The 14302-nt window shown below is 39.3% G+C and overlaps 1 protein-coding gene across 5 annotated transcripts in view; it reads left to right on the top strand.

The window, feature by feature from the left end:
* The window catches only part of ubr4 (ubiquitin protein ligase E3 component n-recognin 4), a 143035-nt gene extending 136795 nt beyond the window's left edge, over positions 1–6240 (top strand). For all 5 annotated transcript variants that reach the window (XM_055659223.1, XM_055659222.1, XM_055659227.1 and 2 more), the window contains 8 exons: positions 1729–1842; positions 1941–2083; positions 3010–3135; positions 3708–3902; positions 3980–4204; positions 4716–4806; positions 5216–5378; positions 5823–6240. In XM_055659223.1, coding sequence (XP_055515198.1) covers positions 1729–1842; positions 1941–2083; positions 3010–3135; positions 3708–3902; positions 3980–4204; positions 4716–4806; positions 5216–5378; positions 5823–5887 — 1122 coding nt within the window. In that variant the 3' untranslated portion in view covers positions 5888–6240. The remainder of the gene's footprint in view (positions 1–1728; positions 1843–1940; positions 2084–3009; positions 3136–3707; positions 3903–3979; positions 4205–4715; positions 4807–5215; positions 5379–5822) is intronic.
* Positions 6241–14302: the final 8062 nt, after the last annotated feature.

The following is a 14302-nucleotide window of genomic DNA, read 5'->3' as shown; positions in this document are numbered from 1 at the left end:
TTGCCTTACTCACCAGTGCTGAGGCGTGTGATGACCATGTCATATCCTCAGAGATGTGGACTCCCAGATATTTAAAACAGTTCACCCTATCCACAGGAAAGTCTGTGTACCACCACTGCTTGTTTCAAGGAGCGTAATCAGATTTAGTTTAGTTGAGTGACACAGTGACAATCGGCCCACAGAATCCACCCCGACTATGATAACCTGTTCACACAGTTTCCATCTTTTCCCACTTTCGCATCCACTCACTGCACACTAGGAGCAATTTGTAGAGGCCGATTAGCCTACAATCCCACACATTTTGGGGAAGTGTGAGGAAACCCACACGGTCTCAGGGATGATGTACAAACTCCACAGACAGCACCTGAGAGCAGGATCAAACCTGGGTTTCTGGTGCTGTGAGCTCTACCAACTCTAAACAGCAGCAGCAACTCCACCAGCCTCGCCACTGCCGCCCTTATCAGACATGATTCTGCTTTCTGAAATTGCCTCATTTTCTGAAAAGTTAGCAATTTCTTGGAGAGTATGTCCCCTCCAATAGTGGAACTGAGTTTTAGTTAGCTGGTTAAATAGATTTTAACAGTGTTCACTCTCCAGTCCTCTGGCACACGACACATAATTTCTCAGGTAACCACTATTTTCCCCGTGGGATAGACATAGCACAGACCGAAGGGACCAAATGCTCTCCTTCCAAGCTGTAACCTTTGTTGATTTCACTGTGGATCCATGAAGTTGTCCAGTACTTCGTATTAGTTAACGTTTCTAATACTTATTCAAACTCGTTCAAGCAAAATGATGTGGGTCTTTAGCAGTTTGTTTTTTAAGTGGACAACCTTGGGCAAGTTTTAAACTTTCAACTTTGGTGCAATTTTAAATTGGTAATCTATCAAATGAATACGAAAACAAGCTGTCATTAAGCAAATCAATCTAATTTTACATATGCTGAACTGCATGTGCAAAATTCAAGCTCTCCGCTAGTGAGCAATTATTTGAACCTTTGAGTTCCCTTAAAGCCAAATTGTTGTCATCTGTGCAGTCGTACTCCATTATATGTTCCTGACCAGCACAGCAGATAATTACTAAACGGCATTGCCCTATAGTTCCAAGTGTTCCAGCTCACAGCACCTTTCATGTTGGCACAATGACCCCATTACAGAACGTCGTCTGAAATGTATCAAATTGTGATTTATAGCTGGTGAGATTGGTGCTAGTTAAATTCAAGTGGGAGTGAAATCCATAATTTCAATCACTCTGACTTGCAAAATAGAAGCTGATGATTTGATTTAAGTCTTTTCATAGGAAAACTGATGATTGAAACTGTTCAAAGTGAGTTTGTAGGTTAATTGGCCTCTGTACAATTTGCCTCAAGTGCGTCGGGGGATAGATATGAAAGTGGGATGATATAGAATTAGTGTGAACAGGTGATCAGAGTGGTCTTGGTGAACCACAGGGCCTGTTTCCATGCTGTACCTCTAAACATGAGTACATTGGATTACTGGATAAACTGGACAGCAACTATTAACGACTCTATGGTCCATTCCATGTGAGAAAACAACGTTTATTTGCCTTGATATGATTCACACGTTGCCAAGACCCCCCCCCCAGACTGGAGCAGATGGTTAGGTCTATGGATATATGTCCTAAGTTGAGCAAGTGAAATTATATTGCAAAGCTTTTACATACCTCATAACCCTGATCATTCTCATGGATTTGTATCTTGCCCAACAGACCAATGAAAAAGGTCAGGTGGTCACCACAACAACACTACTGAAGCAGATGGAAGAACTGATTGAGGAACCAGGTTTAACCTGTTGCATTTGCCGTGAAGGTTATAAATTTCAGGTAAGTCAGCTTTGCTGAGAAATGCGTATCTGCAGTATAGTGTCAGTGCGGTGGCCCTGTTCTGCAATCACAATCATGGTTCTTTATGTCCATTATAGCCAACCAAGGTGTTGGGGATTTACACCTTCACAAAGCGTGTTGCAAATGAAGAGTTTGAGAACAAACCACGGAAACAACAAGGATACAGTACAGTCTCACATTTTAATATTGTCCACTATGATTGTCATCTTGCTGCAGTCAGGTAAGAGCGACACTTTTTCACTCTTCAAACTAAGAAAGGTTATGATGTACATTTTGTAAATCTTCCTCCAATGAGAAGTGAGTTGGCAACTGGAGAGGGATGTGCACCACCAAAAGATTGTAAAAGAAAGATTGGGATCTTGATTCAGAGTTTGTGGGTGGTCTGGCAATATTGGAAGAAAAATCCATTAAAATATTCAAGGAGAGTGGATAATTTTTTCCAAGCTCCAGAGGAAGGAACCTGGTAGAATGAGCAGCGGCTGTGGCTGCGGCCTTCATGCAGTGACTTTAAAAATCTTAATCTAGTATTTTGTGTTCCGGCATCTAGATCTGCTAAGCACAGCAAATACTTGAATAAATAACAGGGAGGTTCCAAATTATTAAGCAAATAAATTGATGATCAATATACAGAAATCAGCCACGCAATTAATGATGAAAAAGGGTCTTCTCATAAATATTCAGATTCTGTTTTATAATCATTGGTAAAGCTATATTTACTAATGTCTGGAAGAAATATTGTTCTGTCTTATGAAAGGTTGTGGCTATAATTATGTGGTTTTATATTTAATTGGGAAATAGGTTCCCATGTTACATAGGTGGAATGGAATCAGGCCTGCAAATCTTTTGCAATTAGGTGGCTCCTTTAAAGACATTGTTTATTTGTTCCCTGGGAAAAATAACTCAAAATTAATTGTGAGTGCAAACTCCTGAAACCAGTTTTCGGAGGACTAGTAATTAAACCACTGATTCCACTTTTTAAAATGATTTTTTTACAATTATCACAAAGTGTAATGGGTACATTTTATTTCTAATATTTACTAGAGTTATTGCATTCACTGGTGGGATTTTCTATCTCAGTAAAAATGATTTTAGTAATTTATGATGAATATTGATCATGTAGATTTTTGTGAATTAATATTTCCACAGGTTGGCACGAGGGCGTGAGGAGTGGGAGAGTGCTGCGTTACAGAATGCAAACACCAAGTGTAATGGATTGCTGCCTGTGTGGGGTCCACATGTGCCAGAATCGGCATTTGCTACGTGTTTAGCAAGGTAAGACTATGAGGGTCTTCAATGTGAAATATTTTCTGGAATTAGATGGGAGTGTGATTAAAATTAGGAATCAAAGGAAAGAGTATGTCACGTTGGAAAATGGTGATAGCAGTGGATATGGGGAGAAGGCAGGGAAGGGGTACAGATTGTGGATGATCAGCCATGATCACATTGAATGGCGGTGCTGGCTCGAAGGGCCGAATGGCCTACTCTTGCACCTATTGTCTATTGTGATGAAGCTTATGAAAAAATGCAGAAATTCATAAAAGCTTGAAAGACGAATAACATATGCAGTTCTATTTAGAACAAATGCAAATTATTTGTTTTTCAAAAAATATGCAGAATGTACATTAAAAAATAGCCTTTAGCAGGATAACTTTTTTACACACACACACACACACACACAGAAATAACTGCAAGAAACCTTATCTTGATGAAGACTTGAAGCTCATTAAAAAGTCCAGTGACTTGCTTCTGTGCTATAACCACCTCAAATTAATTAAGGTGTTTGGCGTGGCAAATAAATTTCTGTATGGTGTACTAAATTTTAATTACCTTGTTTCTGATTCCAGACACAACACATATTTACAAGAGTGCACAGGCCAGCGTGAACCCACCTACCAGCTTAATGTTCATGATATTAAACTACTCTTCCTACGTTTTGCAATGGAACAGTCATTTAGTGTTGATACTGGTGGAGGGGGCAGAGAGAGCAACATCCATCTAGTCCCTTACATAATGCACACAGTTCTCTACGTTCTTAATACGTAAGTACAGCAAAACCTCCATTGAATTGCCACCATTTTATAATGATGTATATTGACATTGGACAATTAAATCACAGGACACGGGCCACATCCCGAGAAGAAAAGAATCTACAAAGTTTTTTGGAACAGCCAAAGGAGAAATGGGTTGAAAGTGCTTACGAGGTGGATGGAGTGCACTATTTCACAGTCTTGGCACTGCATGTTTTTCCACCTGAGAAATGGAAAACTATTCGTGTTGATTTTCTCAAACGTCTCCTCGTCACTGCCCAAGCAAGGAAAGCATCACCAAGTGGCTCCACCAAGTAAGAGCACCAATATAGTCACTAGAGTTTGTGCTTTTATGATCAACAATTATTTTATCGCGGATCTCATCAAAGTGGAAAGGTGCGATTTGAGAATGCATTTCAATCCTGTGCAAGGACAAGGAAAAAGTCCTTCTTCACCATATCCCGATCCCTTTAACTTCCAGCGTTGCACTGAATTGTGTTTTAAATATTTACTTTTATTTGATCTATACTTTCACAGGTCCAGGTAATAAGTTGAACCGGTGATTTATAAAGATTTTGAAATCAAAAAATGGCTTGCTAGAAATGTTAAATTAAAACAATGTTGGAAGCACTTAGCAGGTCAGGTAGTATCTGTGGAAAGAAAAACGATTTTTTAAAGTCTCACATAATTCTTCTATGTATATTCAATTGTTTCCAAAGATTAGGGGATACTTCATATTGTCGTTCACTCTACTCTTCCCTCTAGCACAAAAATGTCTTTGAACTTTGCAAATGATCTTGTATTAAGTAAATATCCTGTTTTCAGATTGTCAGACAAGTCTGTGAAGGAATACTCTGTGTACCGGCCTGCTCTGCTCTGCTGGGGATTAGTGGACCTGATTTATGGCATTTTCAAGGTATGATACTTGTTTGTGCAGGCACCAGACACACGTTGGCCTGAACTGTTCTGCATGGAGCTGAATTTGATGGAACTTTAACAATTACCTATTTTCCAGGAATAATGAGTTAATAAGATTTTTATAACTTTCTGTAATGAAAATAAAATTACTTCACAGTTTTAACTCCAAATTGGAAATTCAGTTCATGCCATATGAGTGAAACAATAGAAGGTGGGATGAATATTTCTTGATGGGATTATAACTCCTAGTCAAAATATATCAAACATTTATTGATACCTGATTTTTGTTTCTCTATGAAATTGTAAACTTTGTGTGTTCTGCGTCATTATTAATAAGTAACATTGATAACATTTATATTTAATTGTAAAGTTGTGTTTTTTAATCAATTTATATTTTACCGCAACAGAAGGTTCCAACGAGTAACACGGAGGGTGGCTGGTCCTACTCTCTTGCCGAATATATTCGACACAACGATATGCCGATTTACGAGACAACAGACAGATCGCTCAAAACTTTCCAGGATGAATTCATGACTGCTGAATCCTTTGCTGAATTCCTCGACGCTGCAGGTTAGTATTCAGAAAAAATTTGGATTTATTTGATTTTGAATTTCCATTTATTTATTTCGTCCACTTCAACATAAGACTAATGCAAACTATGATTAATGTCTGATATCTATCACGAAATATGTCTTCACAACTAGAGATCAACAATAGTGCATTATTCCAATGGATTATGGACTTCATAGAGTTAAATATACGAATCTTAATTTTACTTTAAGATTCCCATTCCTGTCAGAATTAGACTGGATGAAATTATTGTAGGTATCTAATGCATCTCTAAAACAATTAATTGAAAGGTCTGGCTATTTCTGTCTTGGTTCTCGCGATACTTGTTTTTGTACACCCCAATTACCACCCTTAAATGTTGTTTAGATATAGCGGTGTTTTTCACTTGGCAAATCCCATGGTGGCCACTTAATCAAAGATTTATATTGTGTTCACTTTCTTCAGGTCTCTTAACAGAAATTGAAGATCCTGACAACTTCCTGAAAGACCTTCTTAACTCTATTCCCTAAAATGTTCCAAGTTCATCTGCTCAGAAACAAAGCAAATATTTAACTATACTTTTAGATATACTGTGTTTGCATTTTTACTCCTTCAAAACAATTGAAATTAATTTTTGGCTCAGTTCTTCAGCGATGCTTATTTCGTTAATTGCTTTTTCTGTGTGAGCATTCTGAGTTTAAGATTTTAACATACATGTACAAAGGAATACTCATTTAACCTGAGTGAATGCATGATGTACAATTAGTTTAAATTCCTGTTTTGTTGTTGTATCCAGTACTTCACTGTAACAAACCACTTATTTAAATGTTATGCTAAAAGTCTGGTTCATTATTACATCCAATAAAATTAAATCATGATTCTCCTTTTTGATGTCAATCTATGAGTGATTCAATGTTGAAACAGACTGCCCTCTTGTCCAGCTCTCCTCGTGTTAAGGTTGCTATTGAATTACTTGTAAATTGCACGGGAAATGGCAACGTTAATTTTCACAAGGAAAAATTGAAATGCAAGTATCTGAATATGAACATTAAGTGTTGTGATACAACCTTCATTAAACTTACGCAAGAGGACAGATTCACTAACGACAAATAAATCTGCCTGGGTTAGTGTGACATTTGAAATATTCAGAAGTGAAGATGCAGATTGTTGAATGATTCCATGCTTTAGCTCTGGCAGAGGATAAAGCTGTTAAACAAACACATGTTTAATAATGATTAGAGGTGATTAACCTGAAATGTTAACTGTTTCTCTCTTCATTGACACAACCTGGTTTAAATTGTCTTTAAATTTACTGGCAGTAAGAATGGGTTTCACCCATCTTTAGGAGACGACATCATGATCTAATCTCAACGATAATTAATTGCTGGACATCTCTTTCTATCCTGCACTTCAAATGCTGGACTTTGATCTGATGAGACCAACATTAATCTGTTGCCGAGTTAATTTATGGCAGCGTTTCATTACACTGCAGGAACTATTGGCTCTCTGATGCAGGGTGTTTATGGTGCTCACATTATTGCAAGTCTGATCTGGGCATTGTCATCAATGCCAACACGTGCAGCACAGATGGTAAATTATTTGTCTAGATTTTCCCTGTAAATTAGAACTATTTACACATAAAATCATAAATTCAATCCTGATGCTAGAAGACAGACCCCTTCCACTAAATATTTTTGCAAAGTGGACTATCCCATAATATTGAGTTAATTGTTCTATGGGGCCATTGCCCACCTCTCTCATAGAAACATAGAATTAGGTGCAGGAGTAGGCCATTCGGCCCTTCGAGCCTGCACCGCCATTCAATATGATCATGGCTGGTAGCCACAAGGGCCACATCTAACTCCCTCTTAAATATAGCCAATGAACTGGCCTTAACTATCCTCTGTGCAGAGAGTTCCAGAGATTCACCACTCTCTGTGTGTAAAAATCTTCTAAATTCTAGCGAGTACAAACCGAGTCTATCCAATCTTTCTTCATATGAAAGTCCTGACATCCCAGGAATAACTCTCAATGGCACATTCCTAAATTTGTGACATAAAAATAATCTTGCAGCAAAAAGAATAACAATTCATGACCCAATAAGGCTTTTCAGCTATTTTATTAAAAAGCAAACACAGCTGTTTCTTTCTGAAATAATGATATATTTAAAACTCTACCGGCAAATACAAAACTGCCCTTAACCTGAATGGTTATTGAAGTTTTTTTGACAGATGTAATTTTCAATGTGAGTCTTTGGAAGGGTGGAGATTGTACATAAACCTGTTGTAAATAATTTCTTTTGGTAACAATGAGGTGGAGTTCAATCACTTTCTAAATACTATCAAATTTTACTGCTGAGAAAGCCCTATGATTGATGTCTGCTATGCAGACAAATCGTAAAAGGAAGGCAAGGTATAATCTTTAATGAGGCATTTTTGGAATGGTATACTTAATGCCCTACCTAAATTTATGACGAACTTAAAAAAATATTGTAAAGGAATTGTAGACGAGTCAAAATGGGGGAAAATATAATTTGTGTTAATTTGCACAAGTAGGTGTCGTCATTTCTGAAACGAGTTAAGCTAGATGAATATCTTCCGAAAATATTTTAGTGCTAATAATCGTTTTGAGGCTCTTATAGTTTGATGAACTGAGGAATGAATGGGCGGCACTTGGCTCTGATTGTCCAAGTCCATGGCTTTCAAACATTTTTCTGGTGACCCACATTAGCCAGATTCACCGATAATAAAAAAGATCTTGCAATCTGCAGACAGAGGGGTAAGTAGTAACCAACTTTTAAAATTCTCCTGTGACCCCCCCACCCCCATCAGAGACATGCTGCGCTTTGAAACTGCAGATTTCTTTTCTTCTCCCCAGAGCTCGGGAAAATGATATTTGTCCAACCCAGCCCTGGAAGTTTCACAGTGTGTAGTAATGAACTGCAGATGCTGGTTTAAATCGAAGGTGGACACAAAAATGCTGGAGTAACTCAACGAGTCAGGCAGCATCTCTAGAGAGAAGGGATTGGGTGACGTTTCGGGTCGAGACTGGAGAAGGGTCTGGACCCAAAACATCACCCATTCCTTCTCTCCAGCAATGCTGCCTGACCCATTCAATTACACGGAGCAGGTTGGACTGCTTCCCCAAAAACACTCCAGAGGCAGACTACCATGCGTGCCCTTCTTCCTCACTCTGACAGCCACATGTACTGCACTACGCCACCGATGCTATTGCCATTATTCTCCTCCCTTTCTGACTTATGAAAGTTCACGTGCGTTTGAGAGAGTGTGGGTGGCACTCAGGTAGCCGGAGTCAAAGATACTGTAAAGCCTAAATTTATGGAATTTACATTGAAGGTAAAACTTCAGTTGCACTTGCACTAGAAACTGTTTAGACATGTCTTTGTGATTATATGGAAACAATTACATTTTAAGTAAAAATTATTGACTTTTCAATGTTACTTGTAGCCTTGCAGCAATTTAATTAATGAAGAATTGTTCCACACCCAATTGCATTATCCAGTATTCATTCACATGGCATCTGAAGCAAAACATGAAAGGTGTGGTTCCCCTCCTTGCACGAAAGGTATTTTTGATTGCACAACATGTCTTAATCATAAGCTTAGCAGTCTAACCTTTCAAATAATTGCCGATGGATGTGTTAACTTGTTTTTGATGCGTGAGTTTAGAGGGTGGCTTCATTTTTTGCTGTTAGCCCTCCATTGCTTTCAGAAACATGAGATGATACATAAATAGACCCATTTCCACTCAGTATAATGGACAACTTTCTCCAATGATTCTTATCTTCATTGGAAATCTGTAGCCTCAGTTATGGACTCGTGGTTTCTGAGGATATCCAGAATTTAGTCTTTATGTTCAACGGACAAGACAGGTGGTTACCATATGGCACAGGAATGGCAAAAATTCCCGCCGAATACCATTAATCCTTTTTAAAGCACAGACTGCAATTAAATAATGCCATAAAGATCCAATTTCCTGTTTCCTTTTTATCAAATATCACAAAAAGATAACATGATTGCATCAGCCCATCTACTCCAGATCACCAAAGCTTCTGAGACTTCTGCCAACAGAATGTATTCCCCCAAGTCCAGGCTACAAGTAACAATTGATTGAAATCTGAAAGCTGGCTTCTGCAAATTGTCAAACCCCATGGCCAGGGAACTTGGTAACATTGAGGATCTCCTCCCAGATGACATTTAAGACAGACAGCAAAGCATTCCCCCAACTGAAATGTTGTGTTCTTTGCATTCTTGAGATTCTTCAAATGCTTTCTGAAATCTCAATGAAGTGAGCAGGATAACCTTGATGTCAATTTTACAGTCTGGCGATCAAGAGACACCATGTTATCTTAAACATTCAATCAGTTTGGGATTATTATACAGTAATTCAAGCAAAAAATGAAAATGACAGGTTAACAGAAATGATGGACAGCAAACAAATCCAGTATAAGAAGGTAAAATGTTTTGTGAGAAAATAAAAGAGGAATGCAAGTATATTTTCAGTGAAAAGAAACTGAAGGGTGTAGATAAAGAATTCTTGTTTTAAAACATTTTTAAATACAATGGATTTGAATGCACTTTCAGAAAGTGTCATGTTAAATAATTATGTTAGAAACCTTACAAAATCGTGCAGGGCTAAGGAGAAAGAGTGGGATGTGGAACTAATTGGATAAATCTTTCACAGACGCCACACAAAGGTGGGCACACAAATGCCCTCCTGCACAATTAGATGATAGAAAAAGCTCAGGGAAAAGTCATGATTTTAACCTAACCTCTTGCTAAAGATGCTGCCTGATCAGCTGTGCATTTCTGACATTTTGTTTTAAATTTCAGATTACTAGCATCTGCATTATTTTGCTCTGGAATGGTTGTGTGTTAATTCCTTTAGATTTTGAGTCCAATTCAAGAGATTGCAGCTTGGAGCATTTTTTTCTCATGGGTTGTGAAGTAGTGGTTTGGAAAATGGAGAAGAAAGTGAAAATTGGGGTGACCGACATTTAGTAATGTATTTAATTTTAAAAAAATGTAAGCTATGAATATTCAGTTAACGCTAAGGAACATTTGTAAGCATACAATGCTGAGGAAAGTAAATATGGAGAAGGTGTCCCTATCATATCCATGGTTGACCTTTGCTCAAAACAATCCTAGAGCAAGATTATCAGTTATGAAGCTAAAAGATTAACACATTCGCATATAGTCAAAGAGTACGCCAGTGCCTATGTTCCAAAATGTTCAATAGAAAGTCGCAGTTTGATATTTATCAAGGAAATCTACCTCCTCCTCCAACCCATCAAAGCAAAATTCTCAGCATTTGCTCCATGCTATCAGAACTTCACACTTCAGTAGACATTTAGACAGACTAATGTACAAGAAGGGTTCAGGGGGGAATGGGCTAAATGCAGGCAAATGGGACCTATAATGCCAACTTGGTCACCTTGGCAAGTTGGGCCAAAGGGGCTGTTTCCATGCTGTATGCTCTGAGTCTAATTAGGCTGTCCAGTGTTGACAGATGCATAGAGTCAGGCAGGGCCACTTGGCAGTGACGAGACAGAAGAGCCCAAAGTGTCATCAGCAAGCAATTCTCACTAGATGCAGGTTGCAGCTTCAATTAAATAATGCTGTAAAAACACAACTGTGCGATCTGCCTATAGGAGCTTGGTCGGTGACCAAATAGTAGATGAAGCGGCAGGGATGCGGTGGACTGGTTGCAGGGAGTGGATCTTCCCTGTGGGTTTGGAGCAGTCAACAGATCAACGCGACATGCTCACAGGATCAGGGCGAAGTGCTGCGACCCAACACCGTCCCCAGCGCTGGTATGAGATGCAACAAAGGAACGCGGCACGGTGACATAGCGGTAGAGTTGCTGCCTTGCAGCGCCAGAGACCCGGGTTCAATCCCGACTACCGGTGCTGTCTGCCATAGTTTGTACGTTCTCCCCGTGACTGTGGGTTTTCTCCAAGATCTTTGGTTTCCTTCCACACTTCAAACACATGCAGGCTTGTAGGTTAATTGGCTTGTGTTTGTATACTTGGTATAAGTGTAAATTGTCCCTAATATGTGTAAGCTTGTGTTGATATGCGGGGATTGCTAGTCGGTGCTGACTCAGTGGGCCGTAGACCATGTTTCCATGCTGTATCTCTAAACTAAACTAAATTAATCTCTTCCTTCTGGCTGGGATGTTAGCACTGCATTACCGTCCACTCACTGACAGCTGTGGAAGGCTACATCTGTTTCTCAACGGGACCAACAAGGCATAACTTGTTTTAAAAAAGTATAATACAGTATGTGATTATAGAGGTTGTTTCCGCTGCAGAAACAAACATGGGAATTATCGCCCATTAATAGTAAATCAATATTTTCTGTAAATTTGTTTGTCCATTCTGCAACTATTTGATATTTGTTTTAAGGTAATTAAGGTGGAATCATTAAGAATTGTCAATTTAAAGTACAAACTAAAAGTGTGATTTTAAAGATTTCAGAGACTTGGTTTCCATGGAGGATTGCTGGAACATGATTGTTGGAACATGACCGGAATGGTTCAGGAACAGATCACTGCAGGGGCTTGCACACAAATTTTAAGAGTCATAATTAAACACCACAGAAACAGGCCCTTTGGCCCAACTCCCACGCAAACCAATATGTCTGCCTGAGCTAGACCCATTTGCCTGTTTTTTTTCCCAGATCTCTAAACCTTTACTATCTATGTAGATGTCTAAGTGTATTTTAAATATTGTAGATGTATCCACTTCTATAGCTCGTTCTATATACCCACCAACTTCAGTGTAGAAAACCTTGCCTCTCAGTCCCTAATCAAAACCATAACCGTCTCGCCCTTCTCATTTTAAACCCTGCTACCCTGGAAAAAGAACTGACCATTCACCTTCTTGATGCCCTCTCATGATTTTATATACTTTTCAATCCAACTATCCAGGAAAAATAATCCCAGCTTGTCCAGTCTTTCCTTATAACTCAAGCTCTCTAGTCCCGATAACTCCCTCATGAATGTTTTCTGCACCCCTTAGAGATTAATTTCATCCACATGACAGCTGGGCATCCAGAATTGCACACAACTTACAGACCCTTCAGCCGAACCGTCCCACTCCGGCCGACAAAGTCCCAGCTACACTAATCCCACCTGCCTGCGATTGGTCCATATCCCTCCAAACCTGTCCAATACATGCACCTGTCTAATTACTGTTTCTTCAATGATGGGATAGTCCCAGCCTCAACTACCTCCTCCGGCAGCTTGTTCCATACACCCACCACCCTTTCTGTGAAAATGTTACACCTCCTATTGAATCTTTTCCCCTTCACCTTGAACCTATGTCCTCTGGTCATCGATTCCCCTACACTGGGCGAGAAACTCTGTGTATCTACCCGATCCAATCCTCCCATAATTTTGTACACAAAATGTCCAGCAAAACAATTGCATGGGGATGATCATTCTACTCTGCACACCTCTTAAGGCCCTGGGTATTTTGGGGGAAAATGGGATAAATACTGGGCACCTGGAGGACTACATTGACATCATAGAACTACTGTCTTGATATGGAATTGGTTGGCAGAGAGTCATACAGGCGTGGTGAGCTGAATCATCACTTTCACAAACCTGCAAACTCCTGGAACCACCCCAACGATTCTGCTGACGTCTTCTCTGTCCTCGAAAACCTTTGAAACATCCCCATCCACAAACCGCTCCCCCCTTCCCATCTCCAAATCCCCTTTCCTTTTCAATGTCCTAAATGTCTTGTATTCTCCCAAATTTTGGTCCATCGGATACGGAATTCAATTTTTTAATTATTTATCCAATCAGTTTTGTCCCACCACGGTTCTGAAACAACTGTAATCAACACTGCCAATTGTGGGATTGTATTAAATGTAATAATTCCTTGTCCTGTTTGATCTGTCACCTTTAACACAGTTGATCATATATTCTCTCCATTGCCTCGCCACTGTTTTCTAGCTGAATCAGACTTGCTCTGCATCCATATTTTCAATCTTTCTCCTCCCAATCTCAGAAATCTACTGCAGCCCTCTCCCCCTCTAACAATTTGCTGTTCATTCATTTCTGGCCTTTTGAACTTCACTGAATTTAATTGAGACTCAAGGAACTGCAGATGTTTGAACCTTAAGCAAAACACAATGTGCTGGAGGAACTCAGCAGGGCAGGCAGCATCAGTGGGAGGTATAGCATCTGAAGAAAGTTCCAACCCAAACATTGCCTATCCATTCCCTCCACAAACGCTGCCTGCCCTGCTGAGTTCCTCCAGCACGTTGTGTTTCACTGAATCTAATTGTTTCAGCGCAGGCAGCTGTGCCTCTAGCTGATTTGATCCTACGGTTAGCAGTTCGCCCACTAATCCTGCCAATCTCTACTTCTTGGGTATCAAAATGAGCAGTAACACTAACAATGATTTTCAGGCAGATTCCTATTTTCTTTGCTTTCTGAGTTAACCAGTTTGATATCCATACTTCTACCTCATTTCAACCCTTTGGCTTTAATTTTATCCTTTGAAAGATCAATAAATTTAGCCCCATTCCCCTTTGAATTTTATTTCTGAATCTGCTTTGACCACACTCTCACACCAAAACCTTTTACATAATTATTCTCTGCCTCAAATCTTCTCATTGATTTTCTGCTTCTTTCATCAACTGCCTTAAATCATTTATTCTGTCATGATTTGGAAATACCTCATTCACAGCTTCACTCAATCTCTGCTCCAAGGAACCCAGATTTTCCAAACATCACAGATCCCATTCTAATAAAAGGCAAATGAAATGACAATCACACGAACAGGGCACATGAGCAAGGAGTCTCGGTGGTTCTAATGGTCAAATCCAAGCCAGCAGATCCCAAGTAGCAGACAGATTGACAGTGACTGTGTGAGTGACTGAATGACCTGCTGCTGACTGTAAAAATAAAAGT

This window comes from Leucoraja erinacea, chromosome 30 (assembly GCF_028641065.1).
Source record: "Leucoraja erinacea ecotype New England chromosome 30, Leri_hhj_1, whole genome shotgun sequence".
Classification (NCBI taxonomy): Eukaryota; Metazoa; Chordata; class Chondrichthyes; order Rajiformes; family Rajidae; genus Leucoraja; species Leucoraja erinaceus.
This window is presented reverse-complemented; position numbering and strand designations above follow the sequence as displayed.